The sequence below is a fragment of the Vigna unguiculata genome, chromosome 3 (assembly GCF_004118075.2).
Source record: "Vigna unguiculata cultivar IT97K-499-35 chromosome 3, ASM411807v1, whole genome shotgun sequence".
NCBI classification, from domain to species: Eukaryota; Viridiplantae; Streptophyta; class Magnoliopsida; order Fabales; family Fabaceae; genus Vigna; species Vigna unguiculata.
Genome location: NC_040281.1, coordinates 6,195,653 through 6,213,407, shown reverse-complemented (window position 1 = coordinate 6,213,407; position 17,755 = coordinate 6,195,653). Strand labels below are relative to the sequence as shown.

General features: G+C 27.6%; 1 protein-coding gene across 1 annotated transcript; it reads left to right on the top strand.

The window, feature by feature from the left end:
• Positions 1–5,921: 5,921 nt before the first annotated feature.
• LOC114178525 (probable inactive serine/threonine-protein kinase scy2) lies at positions 5,922–7,397 on the top strand. Its single transcript, XM_028064489.1, has one exon. The coding sequence runs from the start codon at positions 5,922–5,924 to the stop codon at positions 7,395–7,397; it is 1,476 nt and encodes a 491-aa protein (XP_027920290.1).
• The last annotated feature ends 10,358 nt before the right edge of the window (positions 7,398–17,755 follow it).

Here is a 17,755-nt window from a genome sequence, read left to right as displayed (position 1 = left end):
AGCTTCATCATCGAGAACCTAACTTAACTCTAATTACGGATGATCCACTGTAGTAGAAAAATGGATCAGAATTCAAAATTTGTACTATGATGTTACTTTTAGGTTTTTGAATGATGAGAATATTATCATAAAATAAAATATTTAGAAGAAATAAATGTTAATTGGTGCTGTGTAAAATTTTATGTTTCATGTTTAATATAAAATTTTATTCCTAATAGTAATTCATATAATATGTTTTTTATGTAAATTTTTATTAAAAGATTTAATGAAATAGATGAATAAATAAATATAATCGCTTTAGATTTTAATTATTCATTATTAAAATTTGAAATATGCATTTAGAAAGTATAAAATTATTCAAAATTTAATGTTTCTATCAAAAATTGAAAAATAAATTATGTGAATAAAACTTGTGAATAATTATAAGAATAAAATAAAAATATAGTTATCATTTTTTATTTTGAATGTGTTCATAAATATTGTTATATATTATTAAAATAAAAATATCACATTAAAACATGTTTTTTAAAATATTTCAAAACAAAATTATTAAATATTTACATATATTTTTAATATTACTTTCAAAGAGTAAACGGAAATATATTAATATGACTAATTGTATCTTATTAATTGTAGAACTAATAATATAATAAATGCGTTCTTGAGGTAAAAATAAAAAGTTGTTTGAAAAATAAATAAATGAATAATAAGTAAAATTGATTAGTATTATTTTGTAACAATGATTGTTAAAAAAATAATTTAAAATAAATGTATAATTACTAATATAATAGATGAATTTGAATTTATAATTTTATAATAATAATAATAATAATAATTTATTATTATTATTATTATTATTATTATAAATAATAGTATACATTTGTTAATAAATATTTTTATACTTCGAAACTACAATGAAATATAGATTTTAGATTTAAAACTAATTTTAAGCATTATATTAAATAATAAATTTAATTGATGAATATTATTAGATGATTTCATTACATATTAAATATATGTTGCATTTGAGTACCATAATTATATTATATTTTTTAGTATGACATGCTATATAATTGTAACAATCATAATTATCCAATGTCTTTGTCCTCATATTCTTTCCTACAATTTTTTTTATGCAAAATGGCTAAAAATGCAAAACTTCACTTTTAGCGCTGAATTTTATGAAGATAAATTGAAAATCATAAATACAAGAGTTGTACTTTATTAACAATTTTGTTATACATTAACACAATCCAATTAAACTTAAAATATATGTCATGTGCTCATAATAATAATAATAATAATAATAAATTTTATTTCTACCAAATTTATTATTTTATTATTTTTATATATGTTATAATTATATCTTTTATTGTAAATAACGTCTTTAACATATTATATATTTTTTAATTGTTAATCTATGTTTTGTTAATCATTACATTAATACTTAATTTTATAAGTCACATTTTAATATATTATATTTTTTTTAATTGTTAACTCATGTTTTTTTAATTATGACTTTTATCACTAAATTTTAATATAAATATCAGTAATTAGTTTTGTAAGTCACATTTTAACATATTACATTTTTCGTAATTGTTAATCTATGTTTTTTTAATCATGACTTTTACCACTAAATCTTAATATAAATGTAAGTACTTAATTTTTTAAGTCATTTTCCATAAAAAAGAATATTAATATAACATTTATATAAATAATAAATTTGGTCTTAAAATTTGAGAGACAATATTTTTCTATTTTGAAAAAAATAATTGAGACTAAATTGAATAAAAAATGTGGGGACTAAATTGAAACAAAGAGACATATGTAGACAAACTAAATTAAAATTAAGACAATAACACTTGATAGTAACACTGATGACCTATGTGACATTAACACTACCACGTATTACACGAAAGACTTAACACGTGACAATTTGAAAAAACAAAATTAAAAAAATCACAGATTGATATGTGACATGTCACATCGTAAACGTTGTTAGTAATTTTTTTTAAATAACCTAGTGAAACACTTTTCAAAAGTTGAAATACAACTAACATATTTTAAAAATGAGATCAAATTGACACATCCCAGAGAAGAGACCAACCATCTAATTATTATTTTTTTTTTAAATTAAACACAACAATATTGTTTTTTTGCAGTCTAATGTTTATTTATTTGTTTATAACTCAACCATGTTGGATAAGTTTTTTTACAGAGTCATGCATTCGGGAAAGTTCAACATGACAGTTTCTCTGTTTTCCTTCTTTAGAGCAATTGTATTGTTCTGGCTTCCACTTAATGATTAATCTGTTTAAAGACATCTTAACTTGAATAAAGGATTAACCTACTTGTTAGATATACCAAAACCAACAATATTTGTTTGCATTTATCATACATTGTCATTTATGCTAAATAACTACTTTAATGTGCTAAAGTTCATTTTGCAGATATTTAACCCTAGCCTCAATCACAGCATCAACAAAAATAGAATAAAATTCATTACTTGTGCAGCTTAAACTTCAGATAACCTAAAAAAACACACTTCAAACGTAAAGGATATATATAGCAGGATCCAAAGGAAAAATCAGATAATTTATGAGTTAATTTTGAGTGTTAAATTTTATACAAATGATATTTATTTTGAAGTATTGTATATCAATATTCTAAGACTTTATCTTAATCTAGAGTGATTTAATCGAGAAATAAATAAATTTTAATCAATAATAATTTTCATCAAAAGACGAAACTCAAGCCATGCTCGAACTATTTGACATTGATTTCAATACATTAATTATATAAAGAAATTAAATCATCTTCTTTAATATTTAATACTCTTATGTAAAATCAATGTTTTTTCTATTTATAACAAAAAAAATCTATATTTAGGTTAACTTTTATGTATAAACAAACTCAGCGAAAGTAAACCAGAAAAACAAAATTATTTCACAAGTTAAAATACCTTAATCTATTAATTAATTTGCAGAAACTTTTATGTATTTGTTTCTTCAAATTCTATCAACTTATACGCAGATTAGTTTTTATTTTTAAAAAATCATTCTATTTTTCTTACTTTTATCTTTGAGAATTATTTATGAAGAAATTGATCTAACCCCAGAAAGTTTTTTTTTTTCAAAAAAAGAGAAAATTATAACTTTTTTCCCGTTAATGTATTCTGAAGAAAGGGAACAGTTTGGTGAATAAGAAAAGAAAGGATTAAGATTTTAGAATCCGTTGTGTGAAGTAGGAGTATGGGCGAGAAGAATGTATACAGTGAGGATTCTTGACCACACCAGATTCATGATGACATCTCCAACTCTTTCATTCATTACCAGTACAACTTTTTTACTCATGCAACTGAAATTCAAAATCTTTTATTTAAATATTTATTCTTAATTAAAATTTTATATATTATGATAATTTTTTTCATTTATACCCGATATAAAATTTAAACTCGGTTAGAAATTGGAGTATAGTCTAAATCTGATTATACCCGTATTTAAATTTTGTAAGATAGAATTGTGGATGGATGAAGATGAAAAAACGAATGGAGAACATGATGATGATGATGAGACAAGAATGGGTATGTCCGCAACTCCAATTACTGTGGATTTGACAATAATGTAGATTAGATTAAAGGTCCCATCAATATTATTTCCGAACCTTTCTTTCATTAATCGCTTATCCAGTAATACAAATTAAACTACTTTTACATCTTCAAGCAACATACCCCAGACACAATTTGTTCAACAGTTTCCACACATTAACGGAAAACCCACCTTTGCTTTTTTTATTCTTAAACCAACTCTATCACGGTATCTATCTACCACCATAATATATTAATAAATATATATGCAATATCAGAATAAAGAAGAACATAGCGTAGTATGACCGTATGGCATCTCCTTTATACACTTACGCTTCTCACTTCTTTAATATTCCACTAATCATCACATTAAATGTCTTAACATTGCATTTAATTTACTAAACTTTTATAAAAGCATGAAATTTTAAATTTAGAAGAAAAAAAAATGGTCTAGTGGGCCCATGTTGTCCCTGTTAAGGAAAACTAACTATACACTATACTTGCACATACACATACACACACGACCTTATTTACATTACTACGTACGTAGATCAAAACTGCTACAATGTACATTACCTTCAATTATCTCAAATTCTCACTGTAAAAACATGGACCAAATAGCTCAATAACACCAAATTCCAACCTAAGTTTTAGATTATATGTAAACAATTAGCATCAAAATTGAAGTTCACAAATATATTATATGTATAGACATAGAAAAGTTGACAGATATTGATTACACGAGTTTTATCTTAATAGATATGAGCTATATCTGGACTAATAATTGAAATATAGTTTTGCCAAAATGAATCGGGAAAATTCGAACTTTAATCCAAATATGTTGTTGTTATAGTTTGAGGACAATCGTAGTTATGCAAAGGGGAAAAAGGTATAAAAATAATACACGTACATATTGTATGGACTATGTATAGGAACCAAAGTTAATTATTTTTGAGGATTATTTGATGATCATTTGATTGTTGAGCAGCTTCCCCTTCCCAAAAACACACACTAAAGAGGGAATGTTTCTGTTGATTATTGGTTCCAAGTGTCGTTGGTTGGAGCGAACATGAATGTTGTTGAACTGATTCATCCATCTATATATATATATATATATATATATATATATATATATATATATATATATATACTTTAGGCACCTGGTAATAAAATTGGAATTTTCTTTTTACCAGTGCTTAGTATTAGCAATTAACAATTAACAATTAACATGACCATTCTTAATAAAAAAAAAATAGTTAACAGGGGAAAATCGTATAAAATATAAGATATTAGAGAAACACTGTGAAAGATTCTCTTAGATTTTATGTGAGATTTTTCACCTATTTATAATTTATAAATATCAAGATTTCTGACTGGGTCAAAGCTATTGGAAAGAAATAAGTGACATTTCTTGGTATACATAGAAGATATGGAGTTTGTTTAATATTTTGGAGAAAAAATAATTATATGTGTACGTATTTTTTATGGTTTATTGACGCAAGTTGGAAAGCTATATATGGTTGATATCTTGGGTTTATGCAATTCAACAACCATCACTCTGATCTGGTTGCTTGTACACCTCATTATTCCGCAAGATATAAGATGAACAGTGAGAGTAAGTAAAGAAGGTTAAGGTTGTCAATAAATAAACCATTTTTGGTGTTGTTTATTATGTGTTCCTCCGTTTGAGTCTCTGAATGAAAACCACAAATCTCTCGTACTTTGACCATTGGGAGGGTGCCATCTCTTTCTCTTTCTTGGTTCCTATAGCTACCCCACTCCGATATTTTGCTGGTGAAACCACATATCTACCAGAAGAGGCTCTCTTTTTATAGGAGAAAAAGGCTAGAGAACTATCCTTTTCCTTCTCTCTCTTCCTTTTCTCTTTCACTTCAAACCCTAATACTGGATCGATCCGTTTTGCACAATCTGTAGTAGTGGTAGTACAGTAGTGATCCAAAACCCAGGACAAAGAAAGAGGCAAGAAGAAGCAAAACAGAGTAAACTTGTATTCCCAACCTCTCTCTGCACCAAGTATTAAATGCATGATCATCCGTGGGCTGTTTATTCCTTTGTTTACGTAACACCCTTTTGCACAAACACAGATTAAGTAAAAGCGAACCGAGCACTGTGTGCTAGTTGCAGTGTTGCAGGGCCTTAAAGACGTTGGTGGGAGGAACCACTTTCTCAAAACAACTAGCTTGTCTTTCCACAACCACAGAAATCTCTCTCTCCCTCCCTCCCATCCCATACCTCTTAAATGAACTCTTCTATCTGCAACTGATCAAAATCTCTCTCCACTTCCCTCCCTCACGTCTTTCCATTTTCCGCTTTCATGGATTCCGCCAACACTAGCGGCAGTTTGCAATCTTCAAGCGGTGCCGATGAAGAGTACGATTCACGCGCCCAATCATCTCAACTCTCTGCCTTCTTAAACAACCCCACCCAACCTCCTTCCTTCAACACTGCCGCTCCCAATAACCTCCACCCACTTATCCCACCACCGCACCACCACCACCAAAATACCCACATCTTCGACCCTTTATCAACTTACCTGGATCCGATTACCCAAACCTCAACATCACTTCTAAACCTCGACGTCATGTGGTCCAAACCGGGTAGATCCGAACCAAACCAACCCATTCTTGCTAACTTCATACCTTGCTCCTCATCATCGCCCTCGCCGCATAACCAAGCTTTTCTCTCCACTCAAACAAGGGGCAGCAACAATAGTGCTGCTTTTCCTACCTTGCCTCCAGAAGGTGGTTCCCGAGGACTAATGCTTTCGGTGTCAGCCGCCAACAATGATCAAATTCAAACCCACAGCACCACCACCAACAGTATCAGTACCAACAACAACAACACCAACGTGGTTCGAAACCCAAAGAAACGGTCAAGAGCTTCGAGGCGTGCACCCACCACTGTGCTAACCACAGACACCACCAATTTCCGAGCCATGGTTCAGGAATTCACAGGCATCCCCGCACCACCCTTCACATCCTCGCCTTTCCCGAGAACCAGGCTGGATCTCTTCGCTTCAGCCGCAACACCAACTCTGAGATCCAACCTTAACGTTAATGTTAACCCTTTGGACCCTCCCACGCCACCTCCTTATCTTCTTCGCCCCTTTCCGCAGAAACTGCAGTTCCGAAGCCTTCACCCGTTTCCTCCTTCCCTTTCCAACACCTTATCACCCTCAACTAACTCTACAACTAATTCAACTTCCATTAACTACCAACAGCAGCAAAACCTGTCCGAACATTTTGGACTTATGAAACAGCCTCTCAACTATAACAACGCTCCTACTCTCGAAGCATATCAGCATCCCAGGTACGCTCTTGGCAACTCTTCTGTCCTTGTCTCCAGACCACAACAACAACCCTCCTTGGAAATTCCGCCGAGTCTCAAAATGGGGGTATTTGAGGAGCTGGGACTGAGACACGAATGCCATGTTAACACCGACCTCGGGTGTCTTCATCAGAACATGGTTTCTTCAACATCGGTTGGAGTGGGAGCATTGTCAAGTGGAAACAACAACAGCAATAACTTGAGTAATGCTAATCCTTCAACGGAATGGGCCCAGAGAACGGGCACCATTACCAACAATGATTGCGATCACGCAGGAGGAGGAGGAGGAGGAGCTCTCACTGGCACTGTCAGCTACAGTGACATTGCAGAGCGAGTCACCAATGGCAAAGTACACTACCCAGCTTCTTCATCGGATTTTCATGGAGAGAAGGGACCAGAGTTCAGTGTAACTGCCAGAAGCCAAGGTATGGTGGAATCCTGGATTAATTGTTCTTCTGATTAAAGCATATGGGCCACCAAACAGAATAAGAAGAAGAAAAAAGGATTGATGTTTGTGATTTCATAAAGTTTAAAGCAACTAATGGTACTATATGCTAGTATAATTCTAATGCATGGAAGACAGAATCTTGGTATCCTCATCTTAACTATGACCATCAAATTAATTATTAATTAATCACTATTTTTCATTGTGCTTTGGTTCCCTTCAAATAATGTGTAAATAAGTAGCGGCTAATTAACTTCTCTCTCAATTATTGTTTTCCCCTCAAATCTTGAGTTGTGCTTTTAATCATATATACAAAAGGACCCTGGTTGTTACAAAAGGATCCTGGTAGTTTCAAAGTGTTCCTCTCCCTTTATGTATTTTTGTGTCTTTACTATGTCAATGGGTGTGAGATTATAATATATGATACTGGTTTTGACTTCCTGAGTTTAAGACAGAAATTGTATGTAAATCTGCTGTGTTCATTGAACACGATTAAAAGAAAAAAAAAAAAAGAAGAAAAAGAATGTGTAAGCATGAGTGCCTCTCTCTCTCTCCTTCAATCCATTTGGCATCTAATGTACGTTCTGCAAAGAAAGATCTTCTCTCTTTCTTTATCAGTCTTTAATTTAACGCCGATTATAAAGTTGTGGGTTCTAGGAGTAATTGGTGGCGACATTTGGGGAATTCTTAGCCGCCGCATCCTTGTTTTATCGAAATCAAAGACATTTTCATATGTTTCCAACTTTTTAAGATTATGACAATGAGATATAAAACACGTTACACATGGCCATGTATCCATGGGTCCATACCGTCTTCCACTTATTGTTGTTTTTCGAAACAACACAATACAATAATTGACGCAAACAATTCACGCCTCTGCATTTTAACGGCTAAATCATTTTCCTTTTCTTCATCAGAGTTTAGGAAATAGTCACTCATATTGATATAGCATATACATGTGTACGTCATCATCACTCCAAAAAATTACACTGCCGAATATGTAGCCATGATGTGCAATAATAAGATTTCAATAGTGACCTGTTGAGCCAATTATAATGGCAGGCGTGTATCTATATAAAAATCATTATACACTGAAAAATTGGAAAAAGGATAAAGCGTCTGTGTAATTTGCATCATGAAACTGTTTATTTGAATTTGGCACGAGGCATGAGAAAAATGGTGCTGGGGCATGCATGTTGTATTTGACCCTCAAATGAGACTCGTGTTGATGGATATAAAAAAAGGTGGGGTCTTGAAAGTCGGTGATGTGGTTGAGAAGTGTTAATGGAAGAAGAAAAACCATAGGATGAAATGGTTTGGAGTATCTTAATATCTTGAAGAAGTGTCCGACACCGATACCTAAATTATTTGCAAGTCTTTATGGTTCATTGCACTTTGCTGTGAGTTTTGTTGGCGTGAATAACAACTCCGTACTAATATCAATAGAATAAGAATTTTTCTAGAAAATTAAAATAATGCAAATCTGAAGGAACACATTGCGGCTAAATGTCCTGGTGTATGGATTATTAATATACGGTACGACAAGAGAAAATTCCAATTCAAATAATAATCTGACTTTTTTAAATTTTTTTTATATAACAGTGTATTTGTTATTGTTGTATCTATATAGATAGAATAACTGTTTGTCGTATAGACAGCAAAATTTGTTGCTTTTTACGTGTACGGTTATTCATGTAGCTGGTGAAGGAAACGCGGGAAAAAGGAAAAGAGAGAGACGAAAAGAGAGAAAGGGTTAAGAATTATGATCACTTAGGAACAGTGTTGTTACAGTTGATAGATGAGAGAAGTGCCCATATCACCATGTGTGGGAATGAAAAAAGATGCATAATATATAGATGAGAATGAAATGAATTTTGTTTGTAAATTAAATTTAGATAAGTTATAAGAATTTTTATAAACTAACTTACATAATCTAGTTTTTGTTTATAAAAAAAATAATTTCACTTTTTAAATGTTTTGCTTTTTTTAAAATGATCAAATTTTAAATAATTCATTTAAAAAAACTGCCATGTTAACTATTTTAAATTTAATAAAATAAAGTTTACGATACTTTTTATCAAAATAAAAGTTATGAGTTCTACTATAAAATCTAAAGCTTTTATATGGTAGCTTAATTTACAAAATTTCCCACAATCATATTTTCCTGTTGTTTCACCTTATTTAACCTATGAATACTATTTATAATGTGATTAAATAACAACTATGGATTATATGCCTACGAATGTAATGTCTAGATCATGAAAGTTCTCACACGTGTGATATGAGTTACAATAATATGACATGTTTCAATTAATGAATCGATAAAATTTATTTACAATAAAAAGTAATTGAATTGCCATTTAAGTAAGTTGGACAGTTGATGCCATTTGATTTTATTTTAACATAGTAACAATACTTTCTTTATTCTCTTAAAAAAAACAATAATTTAATTACTATAATCCTCTATGTAATAATATATATATATATATATATATATATATATATATATATATATATATATATATTTTTTTTTTTAAATTTAAATCTATGAACCAACGAAAAAGGCATTTGACGTATGAAGAGGTAGAATTACGATCGTATTTAAACATTACAACAACTAAATGACATTTAAAAACACTTAATAAAGTTAAACAAAATAACATGCTAAGTCCACTTTGAAAAGGATTGAAGGAGACTAAAAATAAAAGAACATATTGATGATGCCTTAATGAAGTAAGGTTGAATATCTAATTATGCGGTTCTATTCTACTTAACCATTAAACTACTCACTAGTGGCCTTGGTTAGTCTAAAGCAAAAATGGACAACATCGAATTAACTATGTATGACAAAACGAAGGTGTATAATAAGGTTGAATATTAATTTAAATACCGTAGAAAAAGAATTACCAGATTTGTGATAAGAAAAAGGCAAAGTGGAAAGGAGGAAAGGGTTATAATTTAATGTGTGAAAGTGGTTTGTCTTTTGCATGAAATGTGCACTCTAAAAGCTAAAAATCTTTTTGATTTCATTCATTGATGGATGATGATCTTTTATGATATCTCTCCTTTGGGTTTAAATTTAGAAGGGTGAATTTGAATTAAATTTTTTGTGAAGAAAGGGAAATGAATGATAAAAAGAGTTATGTAATGTGAAAATGGATGGCACTAAGTTTGACATATTTCATTTGACATGATGATGATGATGATGCATGGTGGCCCATTGCCACTGAACAAGCCTTCACTTTTGTGCACTTTAACACTCATCACTTTTATGCCTCTCTCTCTCTCTCTCTCTCACTCTTTCTTTCACCCCATCCCACCCTACACTGCCCTATAATTTTGAGCCTAAACTTGTAAAAGATCAACAACTTTTCCACTCTTCTCATCAATTCATTTCTTCACTAGGGAAAGCATCAATTCAAGAACCTCATACCACAAAAAGACAAACCTACATCACTTCAGTTTAATAAAACTTTTTTTTTTCAAAAAACTTCTCCTTATACTACTTAGAGAGAGAGAGAGATTTTTTAGTATATAGATCATTTTATGATTGAAAAACAAATAATAAGCATACAATATAATTGAAAGGATAAATTAATACAAAAAAGTTTGAATATACATATATATATATTATGAAAAAAAATCAATATGAACTTTAAGAGTTTCCTGTAGAATCAAAATTTATAGTTTAAAGGATTAAATATGGATTAAATATGTTTTTAATCTCTCAAGTTTTAATGAAATTTGGAATTAGTTCCACTTAAAATTTTTTGACCAATTTAGTTTTTCATCTTTAAAAATATATGAATTTAGTCCTTTTAATCAAATTTTATTTAGTTTATCTAACGTTTCAAACATATTTAATGATAGTATTTGAATTATTTACATTTGTTTGATACATTTTTGTTTTAATGTTAACTCAAATATTATTATAAAATATGTTTAAAATATCAAATAAACTTGACAAAATTTGATAAAAAAACTATATACATGCATTTCTAACAATAAATTTATTAAAACTTGAAGAATAAAAATTATATTTAACCTTAGTTTAAAAGTTCCCGCGGATGGCACTGGTATATGATTATTAGCACTGGTAACTATTGCGAACAGAGAATGAGAATACCATATTCTCTCATCCCATTCTTGTCTTCATTATTTTTCTTTCACCTTCTTGTTTTGCAATTATATGTAATCATGCATTCACTCAACTGTAACACTGTTACTACTCACCATCACCTTTACTTTTACTAAAGACCAACATTTAACAATAGTAAACAATCAACAAATCATACAAAAAAAAAATTATGGTTTATTTCAAATTTTAAAATAATATATTTATGAGGCTTTTTTTATATTATTTTTCTTCGGTGTACAACTCTCTAGCTTATACTTAAATCCCTATGAATGAACTTTTAATCCAATTAAAACCACGAAAATCAATTTGCTTCTCACTACTTAATAAATTTATTTTCTTTCACTTTAACGGATTTTAAGGTTTTCGTGTCCAAAGATAAAATCCAAATCAATTAATTAAAAGCCTGACAACATTTATTGCATTCAAGCACCTTTTACTACTTGTACTTTTGGAAGAGCATTTGATTTTACTCATTTCATCAATTTATTCCATTCAAGCACTTTTACCCCTTCTATTTTATAAGATAACTTACTTTACTCATCTTATTTATATAAAGTATTTATTGTGGTTAATTTATATACAAAATTAGATTAAAAAATTACAATTCAATTTTTTTCTCGTAAAAGCTATTAAAAAATTGAGTTTCTTTTTTAAATTAAATTATAAAATATGTATTTATATATTTTATAAAAGTAAGATAAATTATTTTTTCCAAATGTACGTAGAATATTTTTCATGTGATAAATAGAATTTCACATAAACTAAACTTTTACACGTATCATATATTGGAAAAGACGTTTTCTATAATTTTTATAAAATATAATGACTAAATAAGTTAATGACAAAATATAAATTTTTATGATAATTTGGAGATGAAAAATATGTTAATCGAATTGTTAATAGAATCCGCTATGCTCGAACAAATAGGTTTAATAAGTTTTCATATTCACGATGAAAATAAAATTTGTGTGCTTCTCTTTCTCTTTATGTATGGATTCTTTTATATATATATATATATATATATATATATATATATATATATATATAATATGGGTTGTCAATTATAGTAAGATCGAGACTTTTGAAGAATAAATTTAAACTTGTCATTTATAAACCTTCTTCAGTTTGATTTGGTATTACCGAATGTTAGTTCAAGATGGAAGTATCAATGTAATAGGATTTACACTTGAGAGAAAGATGGTTGAGATTCCAAGTGTGAGTATAAGTTTTATATTGAGTAAAAATGAAAAAGTTGAACACCATATAAGGATGAAGACGCATAAACTCATCATCACCTTAAGGTTTTAGATTGAGAATGATGTCAATTCCTAATGTGTGGATTAATCTCATGCTCATTGGTGTTGTATCTTCTTGATGATTCTCTCACAGAAGTAGTTTTTATTATATATTTATTTTATACTTAGATTTTTATGTTTAATAAATGAATTAGATAAATTTATCGTGGTTTTGTTTATAATGATATGCATAAGGGTTATTTACGAAATTCATTTTGGAATAATTATATTGTGTTTTGTAGTTTAATATTATTTTATTATTACTTTGAATATATATCTCATGATTGAAGTTTACATCTAAACATGTAAATATTGAATTTGAAAAGAATTAATATTTATATATAATTTTATTTTGAGATGAATTTATATATATATATATATATATATATATATTACATAAAAAATAAATTCTTTATAATTTTGTTTTAATTATTTTTAACGTTGGTTGGATTATACTCCGACATATAGTGACACAGGTGTTGCAATTTACAATTGATTGGAATTTCCTTTATCCACTACTCAATCTGCATGAAAGTGACATGTATATGTAGTGTATATATTTTGATACGAGAACTTGGAGAAGTCGCATAATGATCGAGGTTTTCGATCTTTCTAATTTTGAATTTAACTAAGAATTTCATGAATAATTTTATTTTAATTTTTACTTTAATTTTAATACATTGTAAATTTATATTTCATAAAAATAGTTAGAATTGATTTTAAGTATACCTTTTAATGATAGGTTGACAAACAACCATATTTTGTGTAAGGAAAGTGAAAAATAGTGTACGTGGAATGTTTGAAAGTAAGTTTTTCTTTTTTATAAAACTTTAAAACCCATTCATATTATACACTCTTTAACTGATAATATTATTCAACATTAAATATTTGTTTGCTTCTTCACATGAAAAGTTAGGAAGCATAACAAGTTTAGAGAAGAGAGAAGAAACCCCTCTGCAATGACGAGTGTAAAAAATAGAAAAGAGACAATATTTTTAAATAATAACACTACAAAAGTTACTTTCTTTTTACTTTACTTCATTTCTTTATAATTAAATCACTTTAATCTTTTTTCTCTTCTTTATATATATATATATATATATATATATATATATATATATATATATATATATATATATATATATATATATATATATATATATATATATATATATTTCTCACTCTATAATCCAATTATCATAATGGTTTTTCAGTAATATATAACATGATTCTATCCAGATTTAATTTTGATAAACTTAAGATATATATTTATAAAATAAACTATTGTATAAAAATAAATAAGATTTATTTATTAAAAAATTAAAATTTGTTTATTTTAAATTAACAAAATTAAATAAAAACTAAAAAAGAATAAATTATTTTATTACAAAATATTCATAAAAAATGACCAAAAATGCTGACCCAATACCCCTTCCATTTTCTTATAGCAACAAAATTAAAAGTTTAACTTTATGAGTATCAACTTGTAATGTTTTGTGCATTAATTTTCTTTATAAGAAAAACACTCTTTTATTATAATTCAATTTTGAAGTTTAATATAAAGTAAATGAAGTACATTCATATTTAGACTATGAAATTTTAACTTCATTTATATGAAAACCATTTTCAAGTGCTTTGACTCTTTATATATATATATATATATATATATATATACAGTAATTATGAGAGACATCAAAATATCTATAAAAAAAAAAAAGAATATTACTTTTAATTAGGTTATGTTATTCATGATTGGTGTGATTTCATGCGATTTACACATTTTCCCCCAAGCTAGTTTGGAATATTCGCGCGTACAAATTTGGTGTTAAATTCGTTTATTCATTATTTTGTTTTTATTGGTTCCCACTATGAAGAATCTTTGTTCACACATACATAACACATGTGAGATGTCGACAAAAGCCTCCAAAGTTTTTTGCTACCAAGCATCGTAGATTTTGGTTTCATGTTCCAGATCCTTTTACTCAAACATAATCATTTCCCTAATCCACAATTAAACCACAATAATACAATAATTAGGATTCTATATAATTAAACCCCCTGACGTGATTTCTGGGTAATGCATACATCAAAACAAGATTTTCGCTTTTTTTTTTGTTATTGTTATTATGAAGTGCTTCTGTAGAAGCATGAGGTGTTATAATTAGAAAAATGTAATTTTTCACATCAAGGTGTAATCATGATTACCATCATAATTCACAACCAAACATATAATTACTGTTCATCTTTCAAACTTTATCTTCTACTTATTGCTTTTCCTTTCAGCGATGGGCCTCTTGGGGCTAATCATTCTTGTAAGAATCTTAGTATTATTTATTTATTATTATTTTGAGATATGACATGGATGTCCAAGTCAGAGACTCAAGAGTGGGCCATTATCTCAACTTATCCAAATTGGTCTGCACCCATTATTGTCCTGTACCCAATTGAAAGCCCATCAAAACCCCATCATGATACACTGACACGTGTATGCCATGTGCCGTATGTTTTTTAATATTATTTTGAGATTTTATGCCTATTTATTTGTGATTTTTAAATTTCAAGATATATTAATTACTTTTTGTTAATGTTATTTCATGTCTTTATATTTTTTCAAATAATTTGTGGGAGAAAAATATAAAATTATACAACCATCTTTCTAAAATCATGAAAAAGTATTTTATTTTTTTAAATAACCTTAAACAAAAGTAAAAAGAAGGAAAATGAGATTGTAATCTTTATGGGTGATCCATACCTCAACTTATTTTTTCAATTGTTCTATTTTTTTATTTTTTTATTTCATAAAATTAGTTTGTAAAATTGGAAAAATACAACAAATTTTCTTCTAATGAAATATCTCATCGTCTCTTAATTTTACTTATTTCTCAATTCATCCCAACAAAAGATGTAAATTATTTAAAGATTAAAAGATACATAAAGATCAACTTGAAAAAAAGTAATTAATATAATATTAAAATTTCTAAATAATCAATATATATTTTTTTTCAAAAATCCAACAGTTAGAAAAAAATAATGATATACAAATATGATATGTGTATCAGATACGACATATATTCGATAAATTTAGTTATTTATTTTAAAAATTATAGTATATGATATATGATATATACTTAGTGAAAGTTGTACGATCATTCTTATAAACATAATAGATATATTATTATTATTTTGCAAATTTAAATTAAAATTATGTGTTAAAGTTGTCAACAAAAAATATTATGAATTATTATAATCATAAAAATATTACTATTTTACAAATTAGATATGTTATTGATAAGTATCATTAAAATATTATAAAATGTCAAACACGGATACAAGATCTAAATTGAAGTATCAATGGGAGATCATCTAACAAACATAAAAAAGTTATATTGAATTTGGTATACTAAAAGTGAAGGAATTTTGGTAGATCACTTGATTTATACGGTAAACTTTGCCAAAAATAATTTGTATAACGATTCTAAATTTTATATATATATATATATATATATATATATATATATATATATATATATATATATATATATATATATATATATATATATATATATATATATATATATATATATATATATATATATATACTCTACGTCTTTCCTGTACATGTGATAATGATTGGGTCATTTATTTGTTCCAAAACCATTTTACTATTACTTCAAATTATGAACAGATAATAGAACTTGTATATGTAAGTAATTATATATGATATTATACGTTTTACTGTTATCATTATTTTTATTTAGAACTTGTGAAACATAATTTTTATATAAATCACAAACAAGGAAAGGCCCCAAAGCTGGGCCCTGTTTTCTGAGACAAAACTGGGCCCGATCCATTCAAGCAAATGGTTTCTTCCAATTTTGAAGATTCAACTGCCAAGAATTTTGGTATGAAATCCAAACTTCAATTTAAAGTTTAATGTTCCTGAAACTTAGATTATAACTCAATCATATTCCAATCACTTTTCAATCGTGTTACATTTATGCTTCCAACTCAAAAGGCTTTAGGAATTCAAATACTCAATGAATAACTCACATTTTTATCATAATTGTTTATTCATAATAACAACTATTTTATTAACTAATAATTATTTATTTTATAAATTGATATCTAAATCAGGTTATATAGTGACTAATAACTTTTGATTTAGTTGTTAATGAAATATTTTTTTTTATAATAAAGTCTTTAGTTTATAAATTTATATTTGCAAATAATTTGTCTTTAGATAAAATAAGATTAGAATAAATTTAATATTTGTTTCTATTATATCAATCTAAAAGAATTCAATTTTTAGTTTAATAATTTTTTAACAATTTTCTTCCATTCACTTATCATTATTATTAAAAATAGATAATGCCCGTGCAAATAAAGTAGCCAACAATGCTTCATAACCCATATAAATATTTGATTAGTAACCGAATATATTTAATTATGAAAATAACGTGTTTAATTATCCACAGTACACCCTAATCCCATTTTTTTTGGGATAAACCGATAAAAATAAAATGAAAAAAAGAAGAAGAAGAAAGTACCAATTATGGTTTGTTCCGATGAGATATAAAAAGAAATAAAGCTCTTTAGTGAGTTCCACGTATACTTTTTTTTTCCATCAAAATATGTGGTGAAATGGAAACACGTGTGTTGCTTTTTTTTTTTAATGAAGTTTTTTTTTTTTTAACTCAAACGTGTGAGTAGATTCATGTTATTATTTTAAGCAATGAGCAGATTTATGCCAAGGAAAATAATATGAAAAAAATTATTCCTACTGAGTTAAGGATTTAACTAGTACAACTCCTTTTTTTTTTATATTCTTGTATCCATCCAAACAAATAGATTTTTCTTTTTTTTTTATGTAAAGTGGAGTAATGATAACATACATTAAAAAAAATGTATAAATAATTACATATATGTAAGTAGCATAATCTTTT